Source organism: Poecilia latipinna, unplaced genomic scaffold (assembly GCF_001443285.1).
Source record: "Poecilia latipinna isolate Pla-1442-1.1 unplaced genomic scaffold, P_latipinna-1.0 Scaffold536, whole genome shotgun sequence".
In the NCBI taxonomy this organism is placed as follows: domain Eukaryota; kingdom Metazoa; phylum Chordata; class Actinopteri; order Cyprinodontiformes; family Poeciliidae; genus Poecilia; species Poecilia latipinna.
In genome coordinates, this window is record NW_015113152.1 from 184,812 (window position 1) to 201,641 (window position 16,830).

Below are 16,830 nucleotides of genomic sequence, written 5' to 3' on the forward strand. Positions count from 1 at the left end.
ATCCGCACCACTCTCCTCATGTTCTTCCAGTCGGAGGCGCTGCAGCCTCCACACCACACAGAGAGGCAGCTGGTCAGAATGCTCTCTATGGTGCTTCTGTAGAACGTCTTGAGGATGGGCGGGGGCAGGTGTGCTCTTCTCATCCTCCGCAGGAAATACAAACGTTTCTGTGCCCTCTTGACCAGAGACGTGGTGTTCACAGTTCGTTAGTGATGTGCACCCCCAGGAATTTGGTGCTGCTGACCACCTCCACAGCCGAGCTGTTGATGAGCAGTGGAGCGTGGCTGTGCTGGTTCTTCCTGAAGTCGACGATCATCTCCTTTGTCTTGTCAACGTTCAGGATCAGGCTGTTGTCTCTGCACCAGTCTACCAGCTGCTCCACCTCCTCTCTGTAGTCCAGGTCGTTGTCGTCTCTGATGAGGCGCACCACCGTTGTGTCGTCCGCGAACTTCACGATGTGGTTGGTGGCGAACCTGGGGACGCAGTCGTCTCGCTCTGAATTTTAAACTTTACATGGTTCCTTTAATCACAGATTTTGCTGCCCTAGCAGAAGCTGCTGCCAAGCATCTGGATTAAGCAGTGGTGATGTAATGAAATCTGAGTGTTTTTTTCTGTGTTGGTGTTTGCAGGTTAAAGATGAGCGTAAAGCCCAGGAGGTGTTTGACCTGGCTGATTACGAGCGCTCAGAGGAGCTGAGGAAGGCGAAGAGTCGGAGCAAGAAGAACCACAGTCGCTTCACGTTGCTGCGCTGCAAGCAGCGAGGAAACACGGTGAGTTCTGCCTGCAGTTTCAGAGACTTTCACACCTGATAACCCAAAACACTCGGTTCAGTTGGGGAGAAAATCTGCAGCGTTTGTTACATTTTCAGCTGCTGTGGTTCACTTTCACACTGCACTGTGTTAAATGAACCAAAACCTCTGAAAAACCTGTTCCCCTCCTTGCCTGTGGGGGCGCTGCACCAAGAACCACTGAAGGAAACGACACAAAAACATCTAAAGAAGACACTGAGCGCAACTTCCTTCTTCAGAAATGGAGTGGCGTCAGATTTTAGCGATGGTAGGATTTCTCTTTTGTCTCTTGGAAAAAAACTACGAGCCATTTCTTCTGCTAGCGCTGAACTCTTGTATTTGTTTTGCTTTCATTTACCCAGAATGCTCTCTGCTATAGTCCACTTCCTGCTTTGGAGCGGTCTCCAAAACACATGATGGCGGTTTTGGCTTGGATTTAATCAGAGCCACTGATGGACCTTCTGAGGGAAACTACATGGCCTGGCCAAGGTTTTTAGACTCAATTTGGTCTGGAGGCCTCGACGTTCATTAGCATAGCTTAGCACACTGCAAAACAAAATATTACCAGGCATTTTTGGTCTAGATTAAAGTGCAAATATCGTAGTACACTTGAAGTAATTTAAAACTAACTTACAAGTAGATTTTCAGCAAGATATAGAAGCTTGTTTAAATTTCTAAATATTTATTTTTAAAAGCACTCAGTTCACAGGAAGGTTATTTTACTTATAACAAGACATTTTTCCCATATAACTATTTCTATACTAAGAGAACTAGTATTTTTCATCAAAGTTGAGAGAATATTGACTTTAAATAGGGTTAAAATAGGTTCCTATATTTTGCTTACTTGTAAGTTAGTTTTGTTTTATTTCAAGACATTTGCACCAGAAACTAGACCGATTTTGTGTTTTTGTGGTGTAAATCCACTCTTTAAATTTTACTTAAACCTACACTGTAAAAAAAATCTAATTTATGCAAAAATATATAGTAAAATTCTGGAAACCACAGCTGCCGGTATATTACTGTAAATTAGAAATGTTTTTTTACAGTGTAGAAAAACCATTACTAACATAATAATGAAAGTCAGAACACAATGTGCTGCTTCAGTTATATTCATTCAGGTGAATCCCGGTAAATTAGTAAATAGTTAAAAAATTAACTTATAGAATTTCATTAACTCCATTCTAACAGTGAACAGATATTTAAATTTATTTAAATGATTACAGTTAATGAAAATTGACCGAACACCGAATCGTTTAGTTTTTGTTTCTCTGTGTGAGAAAAGTAATTTTTTCCAGCTGCAGCTCTGCTGAGGCCATGCAGACCCAAATCCACCAGACCATAACTCAGAGCAGAGCGGAGGCTTACTTACAGATCTTATGATGTCGACGCTGCACAGCTCTAATCGTCCGGTTTCAGTCGACCGGTTTCTTCTGCTCAGATTATCTATTGAAAAGGCTTATGAGGGAAATCCACAGGGTTTACTCTGACTTTAAACTTCAGCTGAAATGATTGGAAGATATGTTTTTCCTTATGACCGGACGTATGTTCATCTGTCACTTCCTGATGCCTCCAGTATTTATAAAGCACTTTTGAAAGTTTTTATTTTGGTTTTTATGTTAATTTTATTTTAGGCAACTTTAAGTTTCCTGGGATGTTTTGATTTGTTAAGAAACTTTAAGAGTTCAGACTTTGACATATCTCAGAAACCTGAGAAAAGAACAAATGTTAAAGAAGATCCGTCTGTCTGTCCATCCATCCGTCTGTCTGTCTGTCTGTCCATCCATCCGTCCGTCTGTCTGTCTGTCCCTCCGTCCGTCCGTCCATCCATCCATCCATCCATCCATCCACATCCAACCATCCATCCGTCCGTCCGTCAATCCGTCCGTCCGTCCGTCCGTCCGTCCGTCCGTCCGTCCGTCCGTCCGTCCGTCCTTCCGTCCGTCCGTCCGTCCGTCCGTCTTTTCTTCTTTGCATGAAAAGCACCAAACATTATCAGAAATCCTGATTTCAGAACCAACAGATCCCCATTAACCTGCACATAATGGCTGCTGAATTGCAGGTTAATTTGTCCTCTCCTTCCTGTTTCTGCTCTTTGTTTTTTTATTGTTTCCTGATCACTAGGCCTGTGTTGTTTTCCTTCCTCCCTTAAACTCCACTTTCTGCCAGTTTCACAATGTTTTAGTTGAACAATCCGGTGAGGAACCGGAAAGACCTGTCCATAGGGAGATATGTGAGAATGTTACATCAGCTATTTCATGGGCGGTTAGTCTGCATTTATCCTTTCCAGATGTGAAAACTTCCTACAGTTCGTCCTTTCCATGTGTCTCTGCTCGTCTCCGTCTGTCCTCTGCTTCCGGAGATTATGCCGTCCCAACTGTCCAGCCGCCCCATTGGAGCGTTTCCCCCGTCAGGATTGGTGGATCTAAACGTTTATTTCCCTCCCACTCGCCCTGAGCGGCTCTGAATGGCCGAGCGCTGACCGTTTTTTCTTTACCCCGTGAAAAAGCTTAATCTGCAGAATCCCATTAGTCCGTGAGTTACAGCAGAATAATCCCTGAAACACTTTCACATGCCAGTCTTCTGCTTACTCTTTCTTATAGTCGTGCAAACTCTGAACTGAGGCAGAGGAAACGTGACTGAAACGGCTTTCTCGTGTGTAGTAGATTATGTCTGCTTCAGTTTACAGATTAATATTCTGGAACGTTTTATAAAAAGTCACGAAATCTGCTAGCTAAGAAGGACTTGTAGCCTTCGTGTTTGTTAGTACATGTGCTTACTCTGCCAGTTACCAGAACCTTGATATTCACGTGAAGAGTTTGTACGTTCTTTATGAATCCGTTTAAATATTGATCGTATGCGTCCAATGATTCCAGGTCGTGAATCTCCTCCATGTCGTACAAACTCTTCCTGTTCACTAAGCAGTTATTAACTAACTCGTAGTTTGAGAGCAGAGGCAGCTTGTCCACATCGTCTGACATATTTTCCTTCTCATACGGGTTGGTCCTGACAGCAGCCATTTTGTTCTTTTTCTCTTGTACGTTGGTGAAGAGTGTCCATGTTTCCTTTTTGTTGGTCTCAAAGCCGTTGGCCCGCTATGCATTGTGCTCGCCTACTAAGATGGAGCAGATTTCTTCCGGTTCAGACTGGTGGGAACTATGTACAGGTCACCTTTAAAACATTGGTCAGAAAAGATTAAACTTCGTCTTTTTCAGGTTCCTAACCTGGTGTTTCTGGCTGTGAGTCCGGAGGAGAAGGAGTCCTGGATCAACACGCTGAACGTGGCTATAATCAGGGCCAAGAACAGAGTTCTAGATGAGGTCTGACCTGGTCTGTCTAGAGGTTTTTAAGGGTTTGAGGTGGAAATGTTGATGTCTTTCCATTGGGCTTTCAGGTGACCATTGAGGAGGACAGCGCTCTGGACCATCTGACCAGAGATCGGGCCAAGATCCCTCACAGCCGCCGGCTGCCGACCAGAGGACACCTCATGGCCGTGGTACAAACATCCCCCTTTCCTCCTTCCTGTTATTCTGGATTACCACCTTTCATGAGATCGTCTCTGAAACCTCAGGCCTCCACATCCTCCCACGGCATGCTGACCCTTGACCTGGTTGCTGAAGAGGACGGTTTCTGCCTTGAATATGACGACGACGAATCCTGGGAGGACAGCTTCCGGGTCGACCTGCAGAAAGAGGGCTCCGGAGGCGGGATCGGGGGTCGTCAGCGGGCAGGAACCGACGTCTCGAAGCTGCGGGTGATGACCAAAGAGCCCAAAGTGAAGACGGGGAGCCTACCGAGAGGCAGCGAGCGCTCCTGGGGCAAACAGTCACACCTGGACGCCTCCAAAGTCCAAAAGAACCAGCAAGTCCAGGTGAGACACTCGCTGTGTTTCATCCATCCGTCATAAGGTTTCTGAGCGAACTTTGAAAATGTCATAAAAAGAAAATGTGAGTTTGTTTTGTTTCCATCTACTGGTTTGAAGAAGGCCTGGATGATAAATAATAGTAATAAATATCGCACAGCATTCTGGGAGATGTAGGCAGAGAGAAGACGTTAGCCTCATGACCAGCCAAGCAATGCTGGTGCACTGTAAAAACACAAAATCTTACAAAGTAATTTTTGTTTAGTTTCTAGAGCAAATATCTTAATACACTTGAAATAAGACAAAACTAATATACAAGTAACTTGTCAGCAAGATACATGAGGTTGTTTTAAGTAAATAATTCCTTAATATTGATGAAAAAGTTCTAGTCTTATTGGAATAACAAGACATTTTCCACATGTTATAAGTGAAATAATCTTCCAATGGAACTAGAACTCTTACCTGGTAAGATTTTGTGTTTTTGCAGTGTGGAATCAACTCACTCATTCTTTGGTTACCTAGCAACTCACTCACTCTTTGGTTACCTAGCAACTCACTCACTCTTTGGTTACCTAGCAACGACCTGTTGAGCAACTGACACAGTAGCAGTTTAAGGTTTCCACTGTGTTTCATAACTACTTAACGCTGTGGAGTGAAATCTGTGGATAAAACAGGGAAGGTCACATCACCAGCTGGCAGGATTTCAGACACTTAAAACAAAAACTATAGACAATTATCGATATTCATGCATTTTGTTTGGAGCAAATCAACCAGGCTAGCAGGATTTGTCATATGTTGACGCTACGCATGGATGTAAAAATCAGGTTTCACACCAGCATGAACCATCTCACCTGGAAAAACAAGATTTTTGTTTTTTAATTGGTGTGTTTCCATTGAGCTAATTTATTTTTGTAATTCCTATTTGTGTGATTTTATGGTCAATGGATCATCATCTGTGAACGGGTTATGCCACAAACTGCTGATCTGACCTTTGCTCCTTCAGGTCCTTCAGGCCCAGTCTCGAACGCCGCAGCCAGGGAAGAGGTTCAGCATGCAGGGTCGGAGTCGCTGCGCCTCCATGGATGAAGTCCTGTCCTCCAGGTGAAACATCCATAGATTAATCTCTTAATCTGACTGGAAATTACTAGATAATCATCTTGAAGTGGTTCTTTTTACTGGCTAGAGGCTCTGGATCAAATATTCTGGTAATTTAATTTGATCCACTTTTACAATAACCTAGAGAAATTACAGGTTTTAAAATCAACTCCTTCATCTGCACCATAATCTGGAGGACAAGCAGAGCCTCTGAAAAATTATGGGATTAAAGTCTGAATCCTGACTCAAAACTTTGACTTTAATCTCAGAATTCTGACTTTAATCTCAAAACTTTTACTTTAATCTCAGTATTCTGATTTTAATTTCTGAAGTCTGGCTTTAATCTCAGTCGCCCTAATCCTCTTCAGTTCCAGATATGTCAGATTTAATAAATTTCAGTCACACTGATTTATTTTTTTTTGTTATGTCTAAATATATTAATCGTTATGCTATCAGGAAGGATATTAGAGATTGTCAATTAAATTTTACAGGCACTTTAACAAATCCTGGGATTTTTTGACAATCAATTTAACTCATGCAGGAAAAATGAAATATGAGCACTGAATCTGAAAATGTGTTCACTAATAAAAAAATCATGGCTCATCAAGCAACACAAAAACTGTGAGTACAAATTTGATTCTTAGTGTGATCCCTGTTTGTGCTTTTAACTGTGTATTTGTTTTGGTGGTAAATAACACATTTCCACCTCTACCCTATTTGAATCCCAACTGAGGCGCTTCTGTCTGGATTTTGCATATTCTCATTTTGCATGTATTGGGATTTTCACCAGTTATTCCGGTTTACTAACGGAACCACGTGTTAGTGAGTCAGTGACTCTAATTTGGTTGTTCATGGTTGGTCTGTTGACTTAACCTGGATGTTTCTGTAGTTGGAGCTACTGGATGCATTGATGGGATTTCTCTACTTGGCTTTTGTACTTACTCTTAATTTTATTGCATTATTTATCAGATTGACACAGAGACTTTTTCTTCCTTCCTAAGTTAAAACATTACAGAATCACATTTTTAATAAAGTTACAGCAGCAAGTCTTTACTGAAGTTTATTTGTACTGCAAAAGCACAAAATCTTACAGAGTATTTTTAGTCTAATTTCTAGTGTAAATATCTTGAAAAAAGACTAAATTAACTTACAATAAACTTTTCAGTAACATATCGGAGCTTGTTTTATGTAAATAATTCCTTAATATTGATGAAAATGTACTAGTTCCACTAAACAGACAGATTATTTTACTTAAAACATGAGAAAAATGTTTTGTTATAAGTGAACTGCCTGTGGAACTAGAACGTGGTTGCTAGGTTACAGGCTGAGCTTGGCTGGGGTTGCTAGGTAACGGTACACAGCCAGTTGATTGCGGGGCTAATATATTTTTTAGCGATATTAAGCAATTATTGACTTAAAACAAGCTCCTGTTTCTTGCTGAAATGCTTTTTGTAAATTAGTTTTGTCTGTTAATATATTTTCACTAGAAACTACACCAAAAATACTTGGTAAAATTTTGTTTTTGAATTGCACATTTCAACCTAATGACCAGAAAAATAGAACGATCACATAAACTGAAAGGGAACTGAAGGACTTCAGGTGCTCTGAACACACAGAGGCTGATAAATGTTTAATAAGATGATTTGATGCTCAATCTGCTTTTCCAGACCAGCAATGATTCGGTCAGAGTTTCGTTCGGCTCTTCGTCGCTGTCCGACCGAAGAGGAGGCGGGCAGCGGCTCCTCCGCCCAGCCTGTCGGCCAGCTGCAGAGCCTCATCGCCCAGAGGATGCAGAGAGCCCAGGAGCTGCTGGAGGAAATGAGGCTGCAGGTCGGACTTCCTCAGAAACCTCCGTCCCTCCCACTGTAAGCTGTGAAATGATGGTAAATGTCGCTGTTTATAGGAGCTGCAGAAGGCCAAAGCAGAGAGAGAACGAGGCGGCAGCTCAACGTACCTGAAGGGGATCAACTCCCCTCGGCTTCACCACCTCAGGGGCTCAGACTCTCCCCACTCCAGGTTGGTCTCATCACATTCTGTTACAACCAGAGATTATTTTAGTCTGACGATTAATCGATTAATCAAATAAACAAATTCTACAAATTTTTCATTTAAACACTTGTGCCTTTTCCATACAGTCTTAGAAATATGTTAAACTATGCAAATAAACAAATCAGTTACTTTTTTAATTAGGAAAATAAATGTTTTATTTCCTAAAATGCAATCTTTAGTGAATTTTACCAGGTGAATATATAAAAAAAATGCCACTTCAGGAGTTTTGGGTAAAAAATATTTATAGATAAAGGTGTTTTTATCTTACTTGCAAAATGTATAAATATTTTGTGCAGTTTGGTTAAATGACTGCTCTCAGTTTGTTGAGGTTTCTTCCAGTAAATGTCCGTTTTTGAGTCTGTATCTAGTTTACGATTAATTGATTAATCCAATTAATGCAAACTGTATTTTGTCCAGCTTTGTTAAGTTATTGCTCTGAATAGGTTGTTCTTTTTTCCAACATCTAACTTTTTTGAGGCTGTACAGTGTAGTTAACGATTAATTGATTACTAAATTAGTTGACGATTATTTTAAAAAATCGCTGAATCTGATTAATCGTTTCAGTCCTAGCTGACAGAGTTTCCTGTCATCATCAGCAGATCGTCGGGGTCTCCGAGGAGCAGGAGCAGCGACTCGCCACGCCTCCGGGGCAAAGACTCGCCTCGCCTCAGAGGAAGAGAGTCTCCTCGATCTAAAGCCAAGAAGAACCGCTCCAAAGCCGCCGACTCACCTCGCTCCAGAGGGTCTCACTCTCCTGCAGCTAAAGCCGCCGACTCCCCTCGCCTAAAGGATCCGAGCGGCTCTCCTCGATCGAAGAGCTCCGACGCTCCAAAACCGAAGGGGTCATCGGGTTCCAACAGAAAGGATTATTCTCCTCCACAGAAGACTCCCGAGACGCCGCCATGTTTGAATAGATCCAATTCCTGTCAGGCGGAGGGATCCGGTTCGTTGCAGGGCAGCGAGACCGACTCCCCTCATCTGGGCATCATTAAGGAGAACCAGCAGAACCAAAACTCTCCTGGTCTGCACAGATCCTTCGACTCCGCGCTGCCCAAAACCCCCGACAAGCTCCGCGTCTCTCCTCCTCTGGAGCCGCCCGAAGAGGATCAGGAGGTGGAGAGGCGGCGTGCCGAGGCCGAGCGGCTGCTGGAGGAGGCGGTGTCGTCCTGGAAAGAGGCGCAGGAGGTCCTGCAGGAGGTGAAGGAGCTGCAGAGCCAGACGCTGAGGCGGCAGCGCAGGAGGACCTACGAGAAGATGACGACGTCGGCGGCGGCGGCTTTGCAGCCTGCGGCAACCGCATCCGGAGAGGAGGACGACACTCCGGCCTCCCCGACGTCACCGGAGGACGAGGAGGAGTCCGAGACTCCTTGATGAGAACAAACATCCGGCAGCGCTTCTCTGCATGCTTACACTGCAAAAAAAACTAAATCTCACCCCATTTTTTTGGTCCAGTTTCTAGTTAAAATATCTTAGTGCTCTTGAAATAAGACAAAACTAAATTAAATGTAACATTTCTGCTAGAAATAGAGGCTTGTTTTAAGTAAATAATTCCTTATAGTTGACCTACTGTGCTTCTTTGAACAGGATAGGATAGATCTATGGGTTATACAAACAGTTCATTACATGTTTTGCACAAAATCATTATCTGATAATTAGATTTCAGACTGGTAAGCTTTGCCTATTTAGAGTTCCTTCCAGTTGTTTTAGGGCGTCTTGTCACTTTAAATCCCAATATGCTGCTGCTGGCCACGCCCCCAACTCAATGTTTACACTCTCACTTTAAAATGGCTGCAAACAGATACACAGTCATACAACCATACATCTTTGAAAAGCAGAAGTGGAGCCTCCTGCACAATCAACGGGAATGCAGCAAGGGGTTTCTGGATGGGAAGTCAACAAAAAAAAAAAAAAAAAAATTGTCTTTTCCAGCAGCCATTGTACAGCACATAAGAGCAATAAAAAAAGCAAAGCAAACATCCTTGACCTCAGATTGAGTTGCTAAGCAACGGGCAGTGACTGCTGATTTGTGAGGTTACAAACAGACACCAGATAGGTGTTTTTTTTAAGCACTTAAGCTTTTTAGAAGCAGTAAAAACCCAGATTTAAGTTTTAAAAATTTGCAAAATGTGAACTTTGTATAATATGTCCCATTTAATATTAACAAAAAAGTACTAATTCCACTGATTATTTCACTGATAACGAGACATTTTCCCATAAGTAAAATAATCTGCCAGTTGAACTAGAACTTTCCTATCAATATTATGTAATTATTGACAATATAGCTCCTATTTGCTGAAAAGTTACCTGTAATTTAGTTTTGTCTTATTTCAAGTGTAATAAGATATTTGCTCTAGAAACTACACCAAAAATACTTGGTAAGATTTTCTGTGTTTGCAGTGTATGCACAAAAACCTAACAACGTTTACACAATTTTTACATTTTTGATCGTATTTCCAAAAAGATTTCAACATTTTCATTGATTAAGGCAACAAGATGCACGTGACGATAAATGTGGATTATTTAAAAACCAGGGATACGTTTCGTTCCAGGGGATTTATTGACTTTAATCCTGTCTGGCGCTCTGTCGTCACCAAGCAGAAACCCCCTCTGTGCTGTCAGGAGACCTCCATCTGTGGCGGGAGCTCCACATTTAATTTTAATTAACGCAGCTTTAATGGAGAGGAGCTCCTCTGCACCTTCTCTCACGATGCTGCACGGCTTCCTTCTTTGTCTCTGAAGAGAAAATCCTCTCCGTTCATTTAAAACCAAGATGTCAAACCTTTTTATGACAGTCAATGAAGAGCACAAAATGACTTTTTTTAAAGAAACAAAATGAACTTCCGATTTCTGCACTGATTTAAAACTTTAACCTGCTTGTTTGCTGATATATCACTGAGTCTTCTTTGTAGCATTTCTTTTAAAAAACGTCTTTGAAATCGTTTGATCGCCTGATTTAGTTGTAGCTTAAAGGTGACCTATTATGCTTCCTGGAGCAGTTTAGGATAGTTTTATGGGTAAAACCAGCTAACCAATCGTCCTGGAGCTCCACTTGGGTTCCTAGGTGACGGGCCGAACTCGGCTGTGGTTGCTAGGTGACGGGCCGAACTCGGCTGTGGTTGCTAGGTAACGGCGCAGTGCCAATGGAATGTGGCTCAACAATTGAGAGATATTTGAAACTACTCTTTTGCCAAATACCAAAAAACATTAACTTACCAGAAAATGGGTAAGCGCTTGGTGTTTTTTAGAAGCAGCGGAAACCCAAACGGAAGTATAAAAATGTATAATAGGTCTCCTTTAATGAACAGCAGATCTGCTGCAAGTTTTCTTCCAGCTTATTATTGATTTTCAAATAATCTCAGTCTTTTCAAGCTACATCCAAAATCAGGGAGTTTGAAGTTGTAAAAGATGAGCAAAAAAAAAAGAAAAAAAAGAAGCAATAATAACTGATTTTTATTATTATCTGTTTGTAATTTCAGGCTGAAAAAAAGCCGCAGACCAGCTCAGATATTATAAACTCTGCACTATGGGCTGAACTTCTTTGTAACAATATTGCTGCAACCAGCTTTTACTGTATGATTGAAAACTGAAATCAGGATTTTATTTGCACATTTGCTGAATATTTGAGGCTGATAGTTGACTTTTTATTAAATCCTCACATAATGTTTGATTTTTTAAAAATAATTAATTTGTCCCTTTAAATTATTTCCCATCAGAACATTAACAAATGTGCTTCTGTTATATAAAGATCATCCAATAGATTTTAATATCAAGAAAAAATCAACTGAGTAGATACAAAACACAGTTTCCAAATAATTATTTCATTTAGTAAGGGATAGCCAAACTAACCTGATCCTGTGTGAAAATTTAATTGACCTCAAAAACTAATTGGCCACAATTCATCACAATAAAGAGAGAAATAAAGAGATCTTTTTTTACATAAGTTACTTTTTTTCTGCAATTCTACCACATCTTTCAAAATCTTAGGTATCATAAAGGTACTTCCAAGAAATTTACAAACATGATTATGCAACTTATTACTAATGAAAACTAACTATGATGCTTGAACTATTATGTCACATTTTTAAATGTTACACTATTGATATTTAATAACGCTTGTTTAGGGATGAAAAATTGGGTTTTCTACAAGTTCTCAATTTTTCCCCTCTGAATAATAAGGTATTTTCATACTTCATTTGTAATTTTTTATGATGCAGTTGAAGTTAACCCATCTACAAACACACCCACGGATATTTTCAAAGACATAGAGGCCTTGGCGACATGAAAACAATCGTTATATTTGTTGATGTTTCGAAAAACGGTTGTTGTCTATGCTGTTGTTTCCAGATGTTTGTTCATCCACTCAAAAAACTCTGAATATAACGCAAAATACTGTAGTAACTACTCCAGGCCTGTGTGTGGCGCTGTGGCGCCACCGCAGAAATACACCAAAGCAGAGAAGAGTCGTTCGGTGAAGTAGGCTGCAACGTCAAAAAACAACTCATAAAACATGGTTATAGCGGCACTAAAATACAATTTGCGCCCGTGAAATGTTGTTTTAAAGCCAGTTCACAAACCAGAAACAATAAAAAAATACCTGTCTTTTTTTTATGGTTGCATGTAGACGGCACCAAAAACAGGTAACATTAGCAACGGTTAGCTAGCTAGCTCAAATCATCCGTTCGATTGAAACTTTAGCTTGCTAGCTAACGGCCTTTAGTCACAGGAGGGTCGCTTCACATTAATTTTATTTAGCTGTTACAACATTGATCAAACAGTTATCTTCAAGGACAAACTGAAAAATGCCAGCTAATGTATGATTTGGCTAAATAACTGCTGTTCCTGATCACTTCTTGATTATTTAATGATACAATGAATAAGTCGAATAAATCTGAACGTACATTTTACAAATTTACAGCAGAATAAATTCCACAACTTTAAAAGTTCAGTTTTCATTGGGAACATGAAGGATATTAAGAGCTGCTAATGTTCCGTTAAGGTTGATTATTGTCTATGTAAAAAGTCACATTTTGTAAGATATAACTTTCTTTTTTAAATTTGCAGTGTCGCAATGTTTGAAACATTTTTTCTCCAGTTTGTGAGTGTTTGCACATTTGTCATGAATACTGAGAGCATGGATAAAATAGCACCAATGCTGGCAGAGCTAAATCACATTGTGAGTTATTTGTACTGTGAGATTTTGAGAGGACGTGAAACAAATGTATTAATTTGTAATTTATTTACATGTTTATGCACATTGAAAAAAAAAGCATTTTCTAGGCAGAATCCAATGCTGTAATCACTGTTTATATAGAAATATGAGTTCCTGCGTGGTTTGCTGATTTTACTTGACTTCAGATGTATCTGTTCATGTTTTTTATGCATTATGGGAACACCAAAACAAAAACACTGCTGATTTTCTGTGCAACTAATGCTAATGCAAACTATAATAAGCTAAGCTGCTGGTAAGGTGAGCAGATTCCCCTGCTTTGTTTTGCTTTAGGTTAGTTTCAACACCATGACGGGTTTATAGAAAATTTCTGAGTCAAACTGACTCAAAGCAGGTCGATTCATCTCACCTTACCAGCTGATGATTTTTATTTCTTGTTTAAATAACAATAATAATAAAAAAAATAAGGTTGTTAGACTAATATGTGGATGGTGATGTATGTGTGTGCATTTTGGATTAACTTGTATGAACTCACACGGCTGCAAATACACAATGCAACTGCAAAGTTGTGAAATAAAATAAAGAAGACCTTGACATTTACTTAAATGATGCCAAAATTCAGATTAATTACTTTTTTCTTGTGTTAAAAATAGTTGCAGTAAAATATTTATTTCTTTACAAAACAGTTAAAAGATGTTCTTGTATATTAAGGACACAGAGTCAATTTGTGTTTTTAACATATTTTTACCTAAATGTAAGACTTTGATGCTGGATAAACAGTTTTTCTGTAATGGTAAGTTGTTTCTTAGCCATTAACACATTTATTAGAGTACATGAGTATGATTGGCAGCACTGAGACCCGCCTCCAGGCTCTGATTGGTTGATTTTGGACAGGAGTGGCCCATTTATTCAGATGACAATAGCAGCTCGGGGAGGAGGGGGAAGAGAGATCATTTGTGGGTTATTTTTCTCATACTGTCACGACATGGTGACAGTTTTAACAAATAAGAAATTTTATAAAAGTTTCTCAAATTGTTAAGTTACTGAAGCTTTGGTTTGACTTTTAGAAAAGGTCTGGCTCTGAACTATAGCCAAAATACCAAGATGGTAATTCAAACATAAGTGCACAATATTAATTATTCCTGTGCAGTCTGAAATTATTAATAATTAAAAAACATTTAGCTGTCACAGGCTGTAAAAAGAAAAATGTTTTCATAGAAAAACCACAGACAGTGCCTTTGTATTTCTAAGAAGTTGCATGAAATTGTCATCTTTTTGTGCCCATGAGGTTGTTGAATCCTCATTATGTGACTTCTCATCTCATCATCAACACAAACACACAGAATGGGTCACTGAGCTGCGCGGATAGATGAGCAGATGTAGGGCAGGACAAAGAGCATCGCTCCATTACACAGCTCCACCTCCATCCACAACACACACCAACATCGCTACGAGTGTGTGTGTGTGGGTGATCATGTATGCATGCATGAGCATTTCCTGATGACTAATCTGCTGCCATTATGGACGCTGCATTCGTGTGTCGCTGCAGGAAACGCACAGAATGAGAAAACCAGGCCCACCTTAAAGGAACAGACTCCCAGGAAGCATCGATGGCCTGACAGGACAAAACGCCCAGGACCAATGAACTGCAAATAAAACACTTAGCGGGCGTTTTGAACAGACTCACAGCACTTCATGGGGATTTAACCCAGATCTGCAGCAGAACGAGGGGCTTCATTATTTTTAAATACCCCTATAAATATCTCATCCTTCCTGAAAAAAACATGAAAGTTACTTCTGACTATGTTTAAACGACATTATAGGAAATTAATGTTTTTTTTTTCAATAACTCTGAAGATGTGTGAGTTGAAAATGATTACAGGAGAGCTGCTACTAAAAATTAATTTAGTAATTATTCTAACAATTAATCAAGATTAACAAACACAGAGGACAGAGTCCACATTGCCGTGTAAAGTAAGGATATTTGCAACACCACTGGAGTGTCATTTTAGAATTTTATGAATTTGGTTTTTGCAAAATGAAGAAACTGAATGCATGATAAAGAAAGAATAGATATAAGTTGTTATGTTTAGTTTTACTGAACAAAATCAATAAAGTTGCCTGTAGAGATTACAAACTTAAAGCTGCCAGATCACACTGCTGTAAATCACAACTCTGTTTCCTGGAGAAGTTCCAGCTTTTAGAAACCAAAGACAATCTGTTTTCTTATTATGTTTAACTTAAATCTAGTCAGTGTTTGAAATAAATATACAAAGAATTAATGAGCTTTTGATTGATTGTTTATTAGATTAAAATTAGTTTCAATTATTTAGTCCTTCTTTAAGTGTTGTAGTTTGGCCGCCAAACAGCAGAGGGCGTCACTGGTCATCCTTAAGCGTATCCAGTTCATACAGAAACAAAGATGGCGGAGGTAATACCAGAAAAAGAATTAGTCCAAACAGAATCAGATGTGGGATGAAAAATGCACTTTATGTGGTTCTGTTTTTCTCTTTGTGCAATATAACTCAGTTTTTTAAGAAAATGGCCGCTTGTCAATTAATTGTTAGTCGATCGATTAGACCAATCAAATTTAGATTAGCTCATGAATCGATAAATACCAAAAATTTTGTCTGTAAGTAAATATTTAATTTACAAACTACATATTTAATTTGAAAACTAAATATTTATTTTGCAAACTCAATATTTAGCATGTGAATTAAATATTTAGCTTGGACCTCTGACATTGGAAAATGTATGAATAACCTCATGAAAATATGAATTTGAAAAATGAATTCTCGCATTTTTTTTTTCTCTCTATGACAGGCTGTTAATTTTTTACAGTGTAGCTGTTCAAACGGCACCCCATACGCAGGCAGTACAGGTGCCAATACTTTGCGCATCTGTTGGTTTCCATGTTTGTTCTGTAATAACAGGTTTATTTACCGGTAGACATGGCGGACCGTTCATGTTCGCATCAGAGTAAATTATTCACACCGAATCTGTGTGACTCGGCACGGATGCTTCGGTTCCGTCAGGAGGGGGAGGGAGAGTTACGGCGGTGTGTTACATGTTTTATTAACACACACACACACACACACACACACAGTCGGTGTTCCAGGTCAGTGTTACAGCTTGTTCTGTTAAAGCAGTGAGGATTACGGAGGGGGATGGGAGCCGAAGCTCCGACCTCCTTTACTCAGCCGAACATTAAAGCACTTCCGGTTCCAATTCATGACGTCATCAGGCCTCATTTACATTTACTGCAGGAACAAACATTGAACTGGTTACCATTAATCTGATGCTGGTCCATCCATCCATCCATCCATCCATCCATCCATCCATCCATCCATCCATCCATCCATCCATCCATCCATCCATCCATCCATCCGTTCATCCATCCATCAATTCATCCATCAGTTCATCCATCAGTTCATCCATCCATCCATCCATCCATTCATCCATCCATCCATCCATCCATCAGTTCATCCATCCATCAGTTTATCCATCCATCAGTTCATCCATCCATCCATCCATCCATCCATCCATCCATCCATTTATCCATCCATCCATCCATCCATCCATCTATCCATCCATCCATTAATCTGTCCTTCAATTTATCTGTCCATCCATCCATCCATCCATCTATTTATCCATCCATCCATCCATCCATCCATCTATCCATCCATCCATTAATCTGTCCTTCAATTTATCTGTCCATCCATCCATCCATCCATCCATTTATCCATCCATCCATCCATCCATCCATCTATCCATCCATCCATTAATCTGTCCTTCAATTTATCTGTCCATCCATCCATCCATCCATCCATTTATCCATCCATCCATCCATCCATCCATCTATCCATCCATCC

The 16,830-nt window shown here is 40.0% G+C and overlaps 1 protein-coding gene and 1 long non-coding RNA gene across 2 annotated transcripts in view; both read left to right on the forward strand.

Moving 5' to 3' along the window:
- plekho1a (pleckstrin homology domain containing, family O member 1a) overlaps positions 1-9,272 on the forward strand; it is a 26,915-nt gene extending 17,643 nt beyond the window's left edge. The window contains exons 3-10 of the mRNA XM_015041036.1: positions 630-770; positions 4,001-4,105; positions 4,180-4,281; positions 4,357-4,656; positions 5,651-5,748; positions 7,410-7,572; positions 7,646-7,758; positions 8,388-9,272. Of these exons, the coding sequence (XP_014896522.1) occupies positions 630-770; positions 4,001-4,105; positions 4,180-4,281; positions 4,357-4,656; positions 5,651-5,748; positions 7,410-7,572; positions 7,646-7,758; positions 8,388-9,162 (1,797 nt within the window). The 3' untranslated portion in view covers positions 9,163-9,272. The remainder of the gene's footprint in view (positions 1-629; positions 771-4,000; positions 4,106-4,179; positions 4,282-4,356; positions 4,657-5,650; positions 5,749-7,409; positions 7,573-7,645; positions 7,759-8,387) is intronic.
- A 685-nt stretch (positions 9,273-9,957) lies between these two features.
- On the forward strand, positions 9,958-13,579 carry LOC106952720 (uncharacterized). The gene is made up of 2 exons (XR_001426034.1): positions 9,958-10,852; positions 10,884-13,579. It is a non-coding gene; the product is annotated as an uncharacterized LOC106952720 (long non-coding RNA).
- The last annotated feature ends 3,251 nt before the right edge of the window (positions 13,580-16,830 follow it).